This window comes from Nomascus leucogenys, chromosome 20 (genome assembly GCF_006542625.1).
Source record: "Nomascus leucogenys isolate Asia chromosome 20, Asia_NLE_v1, whole genome shotgun sequence".
Taxonomy (NCBI): Eukaryota; Metazoa; Chordata; class Mammalia; order Primates; family Hylobatidae; genus Nomascus; species Nomascus leucogenys.
Window position 1 is genome coordinate 47,481,931 of NC_044400.1, and position 13,934 is coordinate 47,495,864.

The 13,934-nt window shown below is 39.2% G+C and overlaps 1 protein-coding gene across 6 annotated transcripts; it reads left to right on the forward strand.

Moving 5' to 3' along the window:
- The first annotated feature begins 1,003 nt into the window (after positions 1 to 1,003).
- Positions 1,004 to 12,038, forward strand: TLR10 (toll like receptor 10). Of its 6 annotated transcripts, XM_003258573.3 has the most exons (4): positions 1,004 to 1,073; positions 7,837 to 8,153; positions 8,300 to 8,488; positions 8,613 to 12,038. In XM_003258573.3, exon 4 carries the CDS (start codon positions 8,675 to 8,677, stop codon positions 11,108 to 11,110), a length of 2,436 nt encoding a protein of 811 aa, XP_003258621.2. In that variant the 5' UTR covers positions 1,004 to 1,073; positions 7,837 to 8,153; positions 8,300 to 8,488; positions 8,613 to 8,674; the 3' UTR covers positions 11,111 to 12,038. The 6 variants fall into 6 exon arrangements, with proteins under 6 accessions (XP_003258621.2, XP_003258625.2, XP_003258623.2 ...); XM_003258577.3 differs by lacking the exon at positions 8,300 to 8,488 and having other exon boundaries at positions 8,710 to 12,038; XM_003258575.3 differs by lacking the exon at positions 8,300 to 8,488 and having other exon boundaries at positions 8,613 to 12,037.
- Positions 12,039 to 13,934: the final 1,896 nt, after the last annotated feature.

Consider the following 13,934-nt stretch of genomic DNA (forward strand, 5'->3'; position numbering starts at 1 on the left):
AAAAATTAAACAGAATGGTCATATGATCCATGAATTCCACTTCTAGGTATAGACTCAAAAGAATGCTAAGTACCAACTTAAATAGATATTTGTGCACCACGTTCATAGAAGCATTATTCACAAGAGCCAAAAGGTGAAAACCACCCAAATGTCCATTGATGGATGAATGAATGAACAAAATGTGGGACGTACATACAACAGAATAGTATTCAGCCTTAAAAAAGGAAGGAACGATTTTCTATTATTCTAAATAATAATAGAAATGATATGGATGAACCTTGAAGACATTATGCTCAATAAAATAAGCCAGTCACAAAAAACCAAATATGGTATAATTCCACAGACATGAGGTACCTAGAGTAGTCCAATTCACACAGACAAAAGTAGAATTATAGTTTCCAGGGTCTGAGGCGAGGGGAAAATGGGAAATGATTCTTAATGGCATAGAATTTCAGTTTGGGATGATGAAAAATCTCTGGAGATGGGCAGTGGTGGTGGTTGCACAACAGTGTGAATGTGCTTCATTAATGCCACTAAATTGTACATTTTAAAATGCTTAAGGTCGGGCGTGGTGGCTCACACGGTAATCCCAGCACTTTGGGAGGCCGAGACAGGCAGATCACTTGAGCTCAGGAGTTTGAGACCAGCCTAGGCAACTAGCGAAACCCCGTCTCTACAAAAAATACAGAAATCTTAGCCAGGCCAGTTGGTGAGCGCCTGTAGGAGGATGGCTTGAGTGCAAGAGGTCAAGGCTGCAGTGAGCAGTGATCACGCCACTGCACTCCAGCCTGGGTGACAAAGTGAGACCCTATCTCAAAAAAATAAAAATTAAAAATAAAAATAGAGAGTGAACATGATAACTTCTACGTTATGTGTATTTTACCACAATTCTAAAAGTGCTAAGATTGTAATGAATATATATAATATGCAATACCACTAGCATGCAGAAGAGGGCGGATGAGGTTTAAGCTTTACAGAAAAATTTGATTCAATTCGCTCCTGCAGCCAATTCTGACCGTGTCAGCGAATCATCCACACACCTGCAGCTCTGCTGAGAGAGTGCAAGCCGTGGGGTAAGAACCTTAGCTTTGTTTGTTGTAACTCTCATTAAAAAGATATAAGGGCTGCATGGGTCTTTTCTAAAGAGGAGATAATTTGAGCTAATATTGAGGGGAGGGAAGTAGGGTTATTTAGATTTTTAGTATTTACTATTTTGTCTAGATTAATGATTAGTGACCTTGGGGCTATTGATCTGAGGAATTTCTTGCAGATGCTTGAGAGCATGGGTTTCTTTTCAATGACTGCGGATCAAGCCTGGTCAGCTCTTCTATTCAGATTGAACGGTCCCATGCATTGTGGCAAGTTTTCTCCAGCTCTTATTTCCCCATGGTGTATGTTAACCTCTGCTAGATGAAACCTTTGGCTATTTAAGGCATATTTGTTGCTCCTTTACCCCGTTGAAAAGTTTTGCATTTGTGTTACCTGTTTAAAAGTAGGGGCAAATCTGATGGATCTTGTACAATGCAGTTCTTATTCCGTTTCCTTCAGAAGTGGACACAGAGGGCCATATGTGGTTGCTGTAAAGAAGAGGATGGTTAACAACCTGTGAGCATTTGATTTCTTGATGAGCTTTCTCCCAGATCACCTACATTGAGCTATTAATTAGGAATAGCATGCACTTCGAGTTTTATTTCAATTCTTGTGAACTTATAACTTCCCTAAGAATATATATACATGTAGGCAAAGTCTCTTGAACTTTGTGGCACCTAGCAGAGTGTCCCACAGCAGCTGCATGAAGCTTCATAGAGAAGGGCATGGGGTGAGAAAGGAGGAAGTGGCCGCCATGGCAGCTGGTCAGATCAGTGGGTTCAACCTCGGTGATTCGGTCCTTAGGATGTGATTACATCCTAAGCTACCTCATTTCAAGGTTTGAGGTGCCTTGCATTTGGGTTTAGCTACCATCCAGAAGGAACCAAACAGGTCTGGGTTCAAATCTCTGCTTCTTCAGTTGGTCATCTTGGACAAGTTACTTTACCTCTGAGCTTTAGCTCCGCCATCTGTAAAATATGAATAATAATGGGCGCCAATTTGTTGAGTTGTTGAGGGGTTAAACAAGATAATGGACAGAAAACACTTAGCTCCATGTCAGACACATAGGAAATACTAAAAAGAAGTCAGTCTTACTCTTATGTTGCAAAGATCATTCAACATTCAATAGGTTCTTAGTCTCTTTTCTATTTCTTTATATCATTGGGAAAAGAGAAATTAGATGATTAAATATTCTTTGGTAAAACACTAGTTGTCATTTGATGATGTCTTTTGACTTGGACTTTTAAATTATAAGATATTAAAGATGTATTAAGGAAGGTCATTCTCTATTTTTTACCTGCTTTTAACATAGTAGTAGGGGTTTGATATTAACATATATATACTATTTATAGAATTACATCACCAACATGGTGAAACCCCATCTCTACTAAAAATACAAAAATTAGCTGGGCGTGATGGCGGGTGCCTGTAATCCCAGCTACTCAGGAGGCTGGGGCAGGAGAATCACTTAAACCTGGGAGGTGGAGCTTGCAGTGAGCTGAGATCACGCCACTTTACTCCAGCCTGGGCAATAGAGCGAGACTCCATCTCAAAAAAAAAAAAGTTGATGTCCTACTTTTAAAATTGCTTTAATGAGGCCAGGCACAGTGGCTCACACCTCTAATCCCACCCATTTGAGAGGCTGAGGTTGGAAGATTGCTGGAGGCCAGGAGTTTAAGACCAGCCTTGGCAATATAGTGAGACCCTGTCTCTATATAAAAGTTGTTTTTATAAAATGTAATAATGCATAAGTATTGCTTGAGAGATAGGACCTTTACTATTATTATATTAAGAGAAGTTCGAAAGAGTTCCTCTCCCATTACAGTCCCAGATAAGACTGTGGTATTGGGCAGGGGGAAGAAGTGGGTAAGAGATAGAAACTCTGACTTAGCCCAGAGAGTTCCAGCTAAACCAACTAGGTTAGATTCTGCTGCATTCTTAAGGGGCCATGGCTCTAAGACCTAGAAGCTTAAAGTCAGTTGCTACAAATTAAGCACTCTATGAGATGATAATATTAAAAGCACCTTTGTCAACCTAATGATTATAACCACCAGGGTCCTATCAGGCCATAACAGAGCCTGAGGCAAAAGAAACAATCAGTAATACTGATCCTGTCTTTATGAAAAATTTGATATTTTGTTCAACATAGATTTTTGCATTAATTTTCATTTTTAAAAATATTTCATGTAAACATTATCTTGATTACTGAGTTCCTTGGGATCCCCTTAACATTTATGCCTTCCTTGCTTCACCCGAGTCTTGACCTGATAACTGCCACCATTTATTAAGTGTGATATGCTAGGCATGGTACTAAGTGACTTATATACATTGTCTTTTTTTTTTTTTGAGACGGAGTCTTGCTCTGTCGCCCAGGCTGGAGTGCAGTGGCGCAATCTCGGCTCACTGCAAGCTCTGCCTCCCGGGTTCACGCCATTCTCCTGCCTCAGCATCCCGAGTAGCTGGGACTACAGGCGTCCGCCACCACGCCCGGCTAATTTTTTTGTATTTTTAGTAGAGATGGGGTTTCACCGTGGTCTCGATCTCTTGACCTCGTGATCCACCCGCCTTGGCCTCCCAAAGTGCTGGGATTACAAGCGTGAGTCACCGCGCCTGGCCTATACATTGTCTTATGCCTCTTCACAAGCTCCATTTTACAGATGACAAGACCAAACCTTTCAGAGATTAAATAAATAGTCCAAGTACATAGCTAATGAATGGTTAACATTGGACTTGAACACAGATCCATCAATTCCTAAAACCAAACTCATTCTTTTTTTTTTTTTTTTTTTTTTGAGACTGAGTCTTGCTCTGTTGCCCAGGCTGGAGTGCGGTGGTGGCATCTCAGCTCACTGCAACCTCCACCTCTTGGGTTCAAGTGATTCTCCTGCCTCAGCCTCCCGAGTAGCTGGGACTACAGGCGCATGACACCACGCTCGGCTAATTTTTTGTATTTTTTTTATAGAGACAGGGTTTCACCATGTTAGCCAGGATGGTCTTGATCTCCTCACTTTATGATCCACCTGCCTCAGCCTCCCAAAGTGCTGGGATTACAGGCCTGAGCCACCGCACCTGGCCCACCAAACTCATTCTTCAACCATCATGCCCTGCACTGTATCAGGAATTCACAACATAAATTCATTCATTCAACACATATTTATGAGAGCATATTATACATCATGTCGTGCTAAGGATTAAAACGTTGAAATTCATACATACAAGGATTCATTCATTCATATGTGCATTCAACAAGCAGTAATGAGCAGGCACCATGTGTCAAACACTATGCTACATGCTGAGGATACAGAAGTGAACAAGACAGACAGCTATCATGGGAATGAACGGAGAGGGGACAGTTGATAAACACATGAATGAAAGTTTATTTACTAAGAGGTCATTCAGAAGAGATCCTGAATTCATGGAAAATTGTTTTCTGCATCTAGTGGCATGGAAATTAAGATATTCTGAATTTTAATGTATAGTTTTAAGAAAACTGAAAGAAAATATAAAATTTATCATTATACATTAGATACTATGAACACAATAATTTGAGTAGTAATTACGCTTCCAGGCCACAGTTGCAAACTGATTTTCTATTAGAAATATTTAAAAGTAGATGTAGAAAACTTACTCTTAAATATATAATAGTTCAAAAATCCAGCAGGAACTAAATTAATTAAATAGCATATTCAACTGTTTTTTCTGATAATTATACCGTGTTATATTTACATATTAATGCAGTATAATATTTTAGTATGTATTACACTCTAGGGAGTCACTGAAATGTCAGCAAAGAAAAATACGGCCAGAGGCATCTTAAGTCATTTGACCATGTTTTTAAAAGTTGGTGTTCTGAGAAATCATCTAAATGTGGTGACCTTACCAAAATGATTGCTTTTTCTCCAAGATATTTGAGAACACTTACCAGAAACAATAGTTTACAAAATGACCAATGTGGATAATTAATATTTTTACAAAAGAATTCTCCAAGTTTACAATGTAAGGGAGTTCACACAAAGAAACTATGATCATATGTGTTCCCAAGATCAGAGATAAGATGCTCTCTCTCCTTTACTAGTATCAGCGGCTAATGGAAAACTTAGGAGTGGCCCTCTCACTCCCTACTATCCATAGGTTTTCTGGAATTTCTTCACTTCAAGAAAAATACTAGACTTGGGAAGGTTCTAGAGAAAGAGAAATACAGATGAGAGAGAGGTAACATTTTAAGTGGCCTTATGTTTTGATTCTGCCCCACCTTTGTTACCCCGCCATGTTTGTGTGCATTCCTGTGGGTGGGCGTGGCCACCGCCTCCCCCACCTCCCATCCAGCCTTTCAGAATGATTGGAGCATGACACGCACAGAGAAGTCTCTCTACCCCATCCTCTTTCTGGTGAGCATATCTTTTGCTCTCTCTGCTTGTCTATGGGAGTGACCTGTCTGAGGGAGGTTGAGGGTCAGTGTGTAACAGATACATACAAATGGAAGCAGAGAAACTCCCTCACTAACTTGTCACCTGCCCTTGGTGCCTTCAGAGTGCCTGGTGTGGGGACACGTAGAGTTAAATTGTTTACTAATTTGAAATTAGAATCTAACCACTTCTCTCCACTTCCGCTGATACATTCTCTTTGGCACAAGTTACTCTATAGTGTCCCAAGGAGTCTTCCCTGCCAGCCTTGTGGCTCCCAGTCATTTCCACCCAACAAACAGAGGAATCTTTTTATGTATTTATGTATTTATATATTTATTTATTTTATACTTTAAGTTCTGGGGTACATGTGCACAACATGCAGGTTTGTTACATAGGTATACACATGCCATGGTGGTTTGCTGCACCCATCAACCCATCATCTACATTAGGTATTTCTCCTAATGCTATGCCTCCCCTAGCCCCCCACCCCCCAACAGGCCCCAGTGTGTGTCAATGTGTTCTCATTGTTCAACTCCCAGTTATGAGTGAAAACATGTGGTGTTTGGTTTTCTGTTCTTGTATTAGTTTGCTGAGAATGATGGTTTCCAGATTCATCCATGTCCCTGCAAAGGACATGAACTCATTCTTTTTTATGGCTGTGTCATATTCCATGGTGTATATGTGCCATATTTTCTTTATCCAGTCTATCACTGATGGGCATTTGGGTTGGTTCCAAGTCTTTGCTGTTGTGAATAGTGCTGCAGTAAACATGTGTGTGAATGTGTCTTTATAGTAGAATGATTTATAATCCTTTGGATTGATACCCAGTAATGGCATTGCTGGGTCAAATGGTATTTCTAGTTCTAGATCCTTGAGGAATCGCCATATTGTCTTCCACAATGGTTGAACTAATTTACACTCCCACCAACAGTGTAAAAGCATTCCTATTTCTCCACACCCTCTCCAGCACCTGTTGTCTCCCGACTTTTTAATGATCACCATTCTAACAGGCATGAGATGGTATCTCATTGTGGTTTTGATTTGCATTTCTTTAATGACCAGTGATGATGAGCTTTTTTTCATATGTTTGTTGGCTGCATAAATGTCTTCTTTTGAGAAGTGCCTGTTCATATCCTTCACCCACTTTTTGATGGGGTTGTTTTTTTCTTGTAAATTTTTTTAAGTTCTTTGTAGATTCTGGGTATTAGCCCTTTGTCAGACAGATAGATTGCAAAAATTTTCTCCCATTCTATAGGTTGCCTCAAACAGAGGAATCTTTAAAATGTATGTCAGAACCTGCCACTCCTGACTAAATCTTCTGCTGGTTTCTCATTTCAGTCAAAGGAAAATTGTCAAGTTCTTACAAGATCCGACCTCTTCTCTGATTCCCTCCCCTAGCTCCACTCCAGGCCTTCCTCACATTTTCCAAGCACATCAGGATCTTTAAATTTGTTCTTGCTGTTCTCTCTCTCTCCAAAATACTCTTTCCCCAGACAACAAGTGGCTTGCTTCTTCACCCCGTTTAGATTTCTGCATGAAGATCACTGTCAGGGAGTCCTTTTTTGATCATTCTATGCAAAAAAATCACTCTCCAGTTTCTCTCTGTTTCCCTTATCTTAGTTATTTTTCCTTCAACTCAATATCACTGCCTGATATTGGTCCCCACCCAAATCTCATCTTGAATGGTAGCTCCCATAATTCCCACATGTTGTGGGAGGGACCTGGTGGGAAGTAATTGAATCATGGGGGCAGGTCTTTCCCATGCTGTTCTTATGATAGTGAATAAGTCTCATGAGATCTGGTGGTTTTATAAAGGGGAGTTTCCCTGCACATTCTCTCTTGCCCGCTGCCACATAAGACATGACTTGGCTCCTCATTCGCCTTCCACCATGATTGTGAGGCCTCCCCAGGCATGTGGAATTGTGAGTCATAACATATAAATGTATTGTTTTCTTTGCAGTCTCTCTTTTCTTACCCTCTCTTTAGAATATAAGCTGTGTAGAAACAGAAATCTGTTCTGTTCACTGCTACTTCCCCAGTGCCTAGAAAAGTTTCTGGCAGAATAGGTACTTAATAAATATCTTGAATAATGAATATTGTAAAATCTTAGTACTCCAACTACCTCTGTTCTATGTCTAATCCAACCACGTGAAGCCTGACATGTCTCCCAAAGTCCTCAGAATTCTATATCCTTCAATTTCCTCATCTATCAAATGGGAGTAATAGTACTTCCCTCACAGAGTATGGTGATAAATAAATGAGATAATATACATGAAGCAATTAGTATTTATCTTGGCACATTGAAATCTAACCTGAAAGCTTTGATTCTATGCCATAACAGAATTCGACAGCTGAATATCAAGACCTTTGAATTCAACAAGAATTTAAGACATTTATAGTTGTCTAACAACAGACTGAAGATTGTAGCTTGGTATTCACTGGCAGGTCTCAGACATTTAGATCTTTCTTTTAATGACTGACACCATGCCTATCTGTGGGGAAGCTGGCAACATGTCACACCTGGAAATTGTTTTTCAACATTAATACTATTATTTGGCAGCAATCCAGATTGCTTTTGCCACCAACCTGAAGACATATAGAGGCAGAAGGACAGGAATAATTCTATTTGTTTCCTGTTTTGAAACTTTCATCTGGAAGGTAAGTGTTGAAAGTCAGATATTAGCTCCAGGGACTTTCTATATCCACAAATACAAAAATTGAGGGGTAACTCCTTGATATCAAGTCAAAGGCTCACAATGTCTGGTAATAAAACAAATTACTTTCAATTTTCTTGAAATCTTCAGGCTATCAAAAGGAGATGTGAGACAGGGTGTTGAGTCTGACCTGACAATGCAGTTCTTAAACCAAAGGGCCATTATGCTTCTCCTCTCTGAGAATCCTGACTTGCCTCAACAATGGAGACATGGCACAGTAGCCAGCTTGGAGACTTCTCAGCCAATGCTCTGAGATCAAGTCAAAGACCCAACATACAGGTTGGGACCTTATTCCAACCTCTTGATGAATGTAGTCAGATGTTGGCATTTTTTTTCACAAATAAAAATCCTATAGGATTTAACAAACCAAATAAAAAACTAATATTATATACTGTCTTTTTAGGGTTTTGAGCTCATCTTCATCATTCATATGAGGAAATCAGTGGTAAAATCCTTGGAAATACAATGAGACTCATCAGAAACATTTACATATTTTGTAGTATTGTTATGACAGTAGAGGGCGACGCTCCAGAGCTACCAGAAGAAAGGGAACTGATGACCAACTGCTCCAACATGTCTCTAAGAAAGGTTCCCGCAGACTTGACCCCAGACACAACCACACTGGATTTATCCTATAACCTCCTTTTTCAACTCCAGAGTTCAGATTTTCATTCTGTCTCCAAACTGAAAGTTTTGATTCTATGCCATAACAGAATTCAACAGCTGGATCTCAAAACCTTTGAATTCAACAAGGAGTTAAGATATTTAGATTTGTCTAATAACAGACTGAAGAGTGTAACTTGGTATTTACTGGCAGGTCTCAGGTATTTAGATCTTTCTTTTAATGACTTTGACACCATGCCTATCTGTGAGGAAGCTGGCAACATGTCACACCTGGAAATCCTAGGTTTGAGTGGGGCAAAAATACAAAAATCAGATTTCCAGAAAATTGCTCATCTGCATCTAAATACTGTCTTCTTAGGATTCAGAACTCTTTCTCATTATGAAGAAGGTAGCCTGCCCATCTTAAACACAACAAAACTGCACATAGTTTTACCAATGGACACAAATTTCTGGGTTCTTTTGCGTGATGGAATCAAGACTTCAAAAATATTAGAAATGACAAATATAGATGGCAAAAACCAATTTATAAGTTATGAAATACAACGAAATCTTAGTTTAGAAAATGCTAAGACAACGGTTCTGTTACTTAATAAAGTTGATTTACTCTGGGACGACCTTTTCCTTATCTTACAATTTGTTTGGCATACATCAGTGGAACACTTTCAGATCCGAAATGTGACTCTTGGTGGTAAGGTTTATCTTGACCACAATTCATTTGACTACTCAAATACTGTAATAAGAACTATAAAATTGGAGCATGTACATTTCAGAATGTTTTACATTCAACAAGATAAAATCTATTTGCTTTTGACCAAAATGGACATAGAAAACCTGACAATATCAAATGCACAAATGCCACACATGCTTTTCCCCAATTATCCTACAAAATTCCAATATTTAAATTTTGCCAATAATATCTTAACAGACGAGTTGTTTAAAAGAACTATCCAACTGCCTCACTTGAAAACTCTCATTTTGAATGGCAATAAACTGGAGACACTTTCTTTAGTGAGTTGCTTTGCTAACAACACACCCTTGGAACACTTGGATCTGGGTCAAAATCTATTACAACATAAAAATGATGAAAATTGCTCATGGCCAGAAACTGTGGTCAACATGAATCTGTCATACAATAAATTGTCTGATTCTGTCTTCAGGTGCTTGCCCAAAAGTATTCAAATACTTGACCTAAATAATAACCAAATCCAAACTGTACCTAAAGAGACTATTCATCTGATGGCCTTACGAGAGCTAAATATTGCATTTAATTTTCTAACTGATCTCCCTGGGTGCAGTCATTTCAGTAGACTTTCAATTCTGAACATTGAAATGAACTTAATTCTCAGCCCATCTCTGGATTTTGTTCAGAGCTGCCAGGAAGTTAAGACTCTAAATGCGGGAAGAAATCCATTCCGGTGTACCTGTGAATTAAAAAGTTTCATTCAGCTTGAAACATATTCAGAGGTCATGATGGTTGGATGGTCAGATTCATACACCTGTGAATACCCTTTAAACCTAAGGGGAACTCGGTTAAAAGACATTCATCTGCCCGAATTATCTTGCAACACAGCTCTGTTGATTGTCACCATTGTAGTTATCATGTTAGTTCCGGGGTTGGCTGTGGCCTTCTGCTGTCTCCACTTTGATCTGCCCTGGTATCTCAGGATGCTAGGTCAATGCACACAAACATGGCACAGGGTTAGGAAAACAACCCAAGAACAACTCAAGAGAAATGTCCGATTCCACGCATTTATTTCATACAGTGAACCTGATTCTCTGTGGGTGAAGAATGAATTGATCCCCAATCTAGAGAAAGAAGATGGTTCTATCTTGATTTGCCTTTATGAAAGATACTTTGACCCTGGCAAGAGCATTAGTGAAAATATTGTAAGCTTCATTGAGAAAAGCTATAAATCCATCTTTGTTTTGTCTCCCAACTTTGTCCAGAACGAGTGGTGCCACTATGAATTCTACTTTGCCCACCACAATCTCTTCCATGAAAATTCTGATCATATAATTCTTATCATACTGGAACCCATTCCATTCTACTGCATTCCCACCAGGTATCATAAACTGAAATCTCTCCTGGAAAAAAAAGCATACTTGGAATGGCCGAAGGATAGGCGTAAATGTGGGCTTTTCTGGGCAAACCTTCGAGCTGCTATTAATGTTAATGTATTAGCCACCAGAGAAATGTATGAACTGCAGACATTCACAGAGTTAAATGAAAAGTCTCGAGGTTCTACAATCTCTCTGATGAGAACAGACTGCCTATAAAATCCCACAGCGCTTGGGAAGTTGGGGACCACATACACTGTTGGGATGTACATTGCTACAACCTTTATGATGGCAATTTGACAATATTTATTAAAATAAAAAATGGTTATTCCCTTCATATCAGTTTCTGGAAGGATTTCTAAGAATGTTTCCTATAGAAACACCTTCACAAGTTTATAAGGGCTTATGAAAAAAGGTGTTCATCTCAGGATTGTTTATAATCATGAAAAATGTGGCCAGGTGCAGTGGCTCACGCTTGTAATCCCAGGACTTTGGGAGGCCAAGGCGGGTGGACCACGAGCTCAAGAGATGGAGACCATCCTGGCCAACATGATGAAACCCTGTCTCTATTAAAAATACAAAAATTAGCTGGGCGTGGTGGTGCATGCCTGTAGTCCCAGCTACTTGGGAGGCTGAGGCAGGAGAATCGCTTGAACCCAGGAGGTGGCGGTTGCAGTGAGCCGAGATCGAGCCACTGCACTCCAGCCTGGTGACAGAGCGAGACTCCATCTCAAAAAAAAAGAAAAAAGAAAAAAACAAGAAAGAAAAATGGAAAACATCCTCATGGCCACAAAACAAAGTATAATTCAATAAATTATAGTACATTAATGTAATATAATATTACATGCCACTAAAAGGAATGAGGTAGCTGTATATTTACTGGTATGGAAAAAACATATTAATATGTTATAAACTATTAGGTTGATGCAAAACTAATTGTGGTTTTTGCCACTGAAATGGCATTGAAATAAAAGTGTAAAGAAATCTATACCAGATATAGTAACAGTGGTTTGGGTCTGGGAGGTTGGATTACAGGGAGCATTTGATTTCTATATTTGTATATTTCTATAATGTTTGAATTGTTTAGAATGCATCTGTATTTCTTTTATAAGCAGAAAAAAACAATAAAGATGGTTTTTAAAGCCTACACATCCTACTCATTTGGCTTGATTCTTCTTTCTGGTCTCACAGGAAGAAAAGCACTCCTGAAATTTTTGAAACTATATTTCGAAAATTATAATTTTGCAAAATTATATTTCAAAAACAAACATCATGTCACTTCTCTGGTTAGAAAAAAATTTGTGGCTTAAACACATGATTCAGGGGGAGAATGTCATGCTCCTTTAAGATCTGACACCAATCTCCTTTCATCTCCTTGCATCTTCTTTATTTTTAATTTTTAGAGACTAGCTCTTGCTGTGTCACCCAGGCTGGAATGCAGTGGTGCGATCATAGCTCACTGCTGTATTGAGCTCCTGGCCTCAAATGATCCTCCTGTCTTGGACTCCCGAAGTGCTGGGATTACAGGTGTGAGCCACCACACCCAGCCCCTCCTTGCATCCTATCATTTGGCCCTGTGGAGCTACTGGCCCCTCCCCAGAATTTTCAGTGTTCTTTCATGGCTCCAGAGCCCAGATTTCACATCGTGCCTGCTGTAATGCCTTCCCTACTTGGGTTTGTTCAGGAAATCTTACAGTTCTCTCAGGACACAATCCACATATTGACTCTTCTTTGAAATCTTCCTCACTCTTTCCCATAAGCATGATGCTTCTTGATTCTCTTCCACACTTTGGACATATTTCTATCATCAACCTAATTATGTACATTTTTAAAGTTTCAATTTCCCACTAGAATATGAACTCCTCAAAGGCTAAGACAGACTTACATCTGCCCTTGTGTCTGCAGCAGTCCCTGTTTCGGAACAGGTGCTCAATGAATGTTTATGGAATGGATGTTGGGTTGGCTAGAGGAGCATAGTGGGAACTCAACTGGCTTAAGGATAGATGGTGGAATTCGAAGGCATATTCTGAGAAGCTCAGGAAGAGCAGGAATAGGTTAAACTCAGGTAAGAAGACAGAGAATCCAGAATTGTAGGATTCCTAAGTAGAGCTCATATCATGTGAAATTGCCAAAATTTGGTTGCTCTTGACCTAGAAAAGCATCTACTTTAAAAAATCTCATTCCATCTGTATTAGTCAGGGTTCTCTAGAGGGACAGAACTAATAGGATATATATATATATATATACACACACACACATATATACACATATATACATATATACAGATATATACATATATATGTGTATATGTATGAGTTTATTAAGGAGTATTGACTCACACAATACTATATATATATATATTACAAGGTCTATTGTGGGACCTTGTAATTGTGTGGGTCAATATTCCTTAATAAACTCCTATATATATACAGGATATATACATATATAATAGGATGTTATATATATATAGGATATATATATATAAAATGGGATATATACTATATATATATATAGGAGCTTATTAAGGAGTATTGACCCACACAATTACAAGGTCCCACAATAGACCATCTGCAAGCTGAGCAGCAAGGAAGCCAGTCCAAGTCCCAAAGCTGAAGAACTTGGAGTGCAATGTTTGAGGGCAGGAAGCATCCAGCACGGGAGAAAGATGTAGGCTGGGAGGCTAGCCCAGTCTAGTTTTGTCATGTTCTCCTGCCTCCTTTTATTCTAGCTATGCTGGCAGCTGATTAGATGGTGCCCTCCCAGATTAAGGGTGGGTCTGCCTTTCTCATTCCACTGACTCAAATGTTAATCTCCTTGGCAACACCCTCACAGACACACCCAGGAAAAATACTTTGCATCCTTCAATCCAATTGAGTTGACACTCAATATTAGCCATCACGCCACCTACTAAGACTAATCTCCTAAACAAGTTAAAACTGGATTCTGCATCTAATTCATTTTCTTATAGTTTGTGATCTTATGAATTCCTCATGCTAGTGATTATTTTAAAAATTGTACTCAAGAAGGCCAACCCAAGAGTACA

Bases quoted from the DNA above. Each gene is read 5' to 3' on its own strand.
- TLR10 (XM_003258573.3), top strand. From the start codon at position 8,675: ATGAGACTCATCAGAAACATTTACATATTTTGTAGTATTGTTATGACA.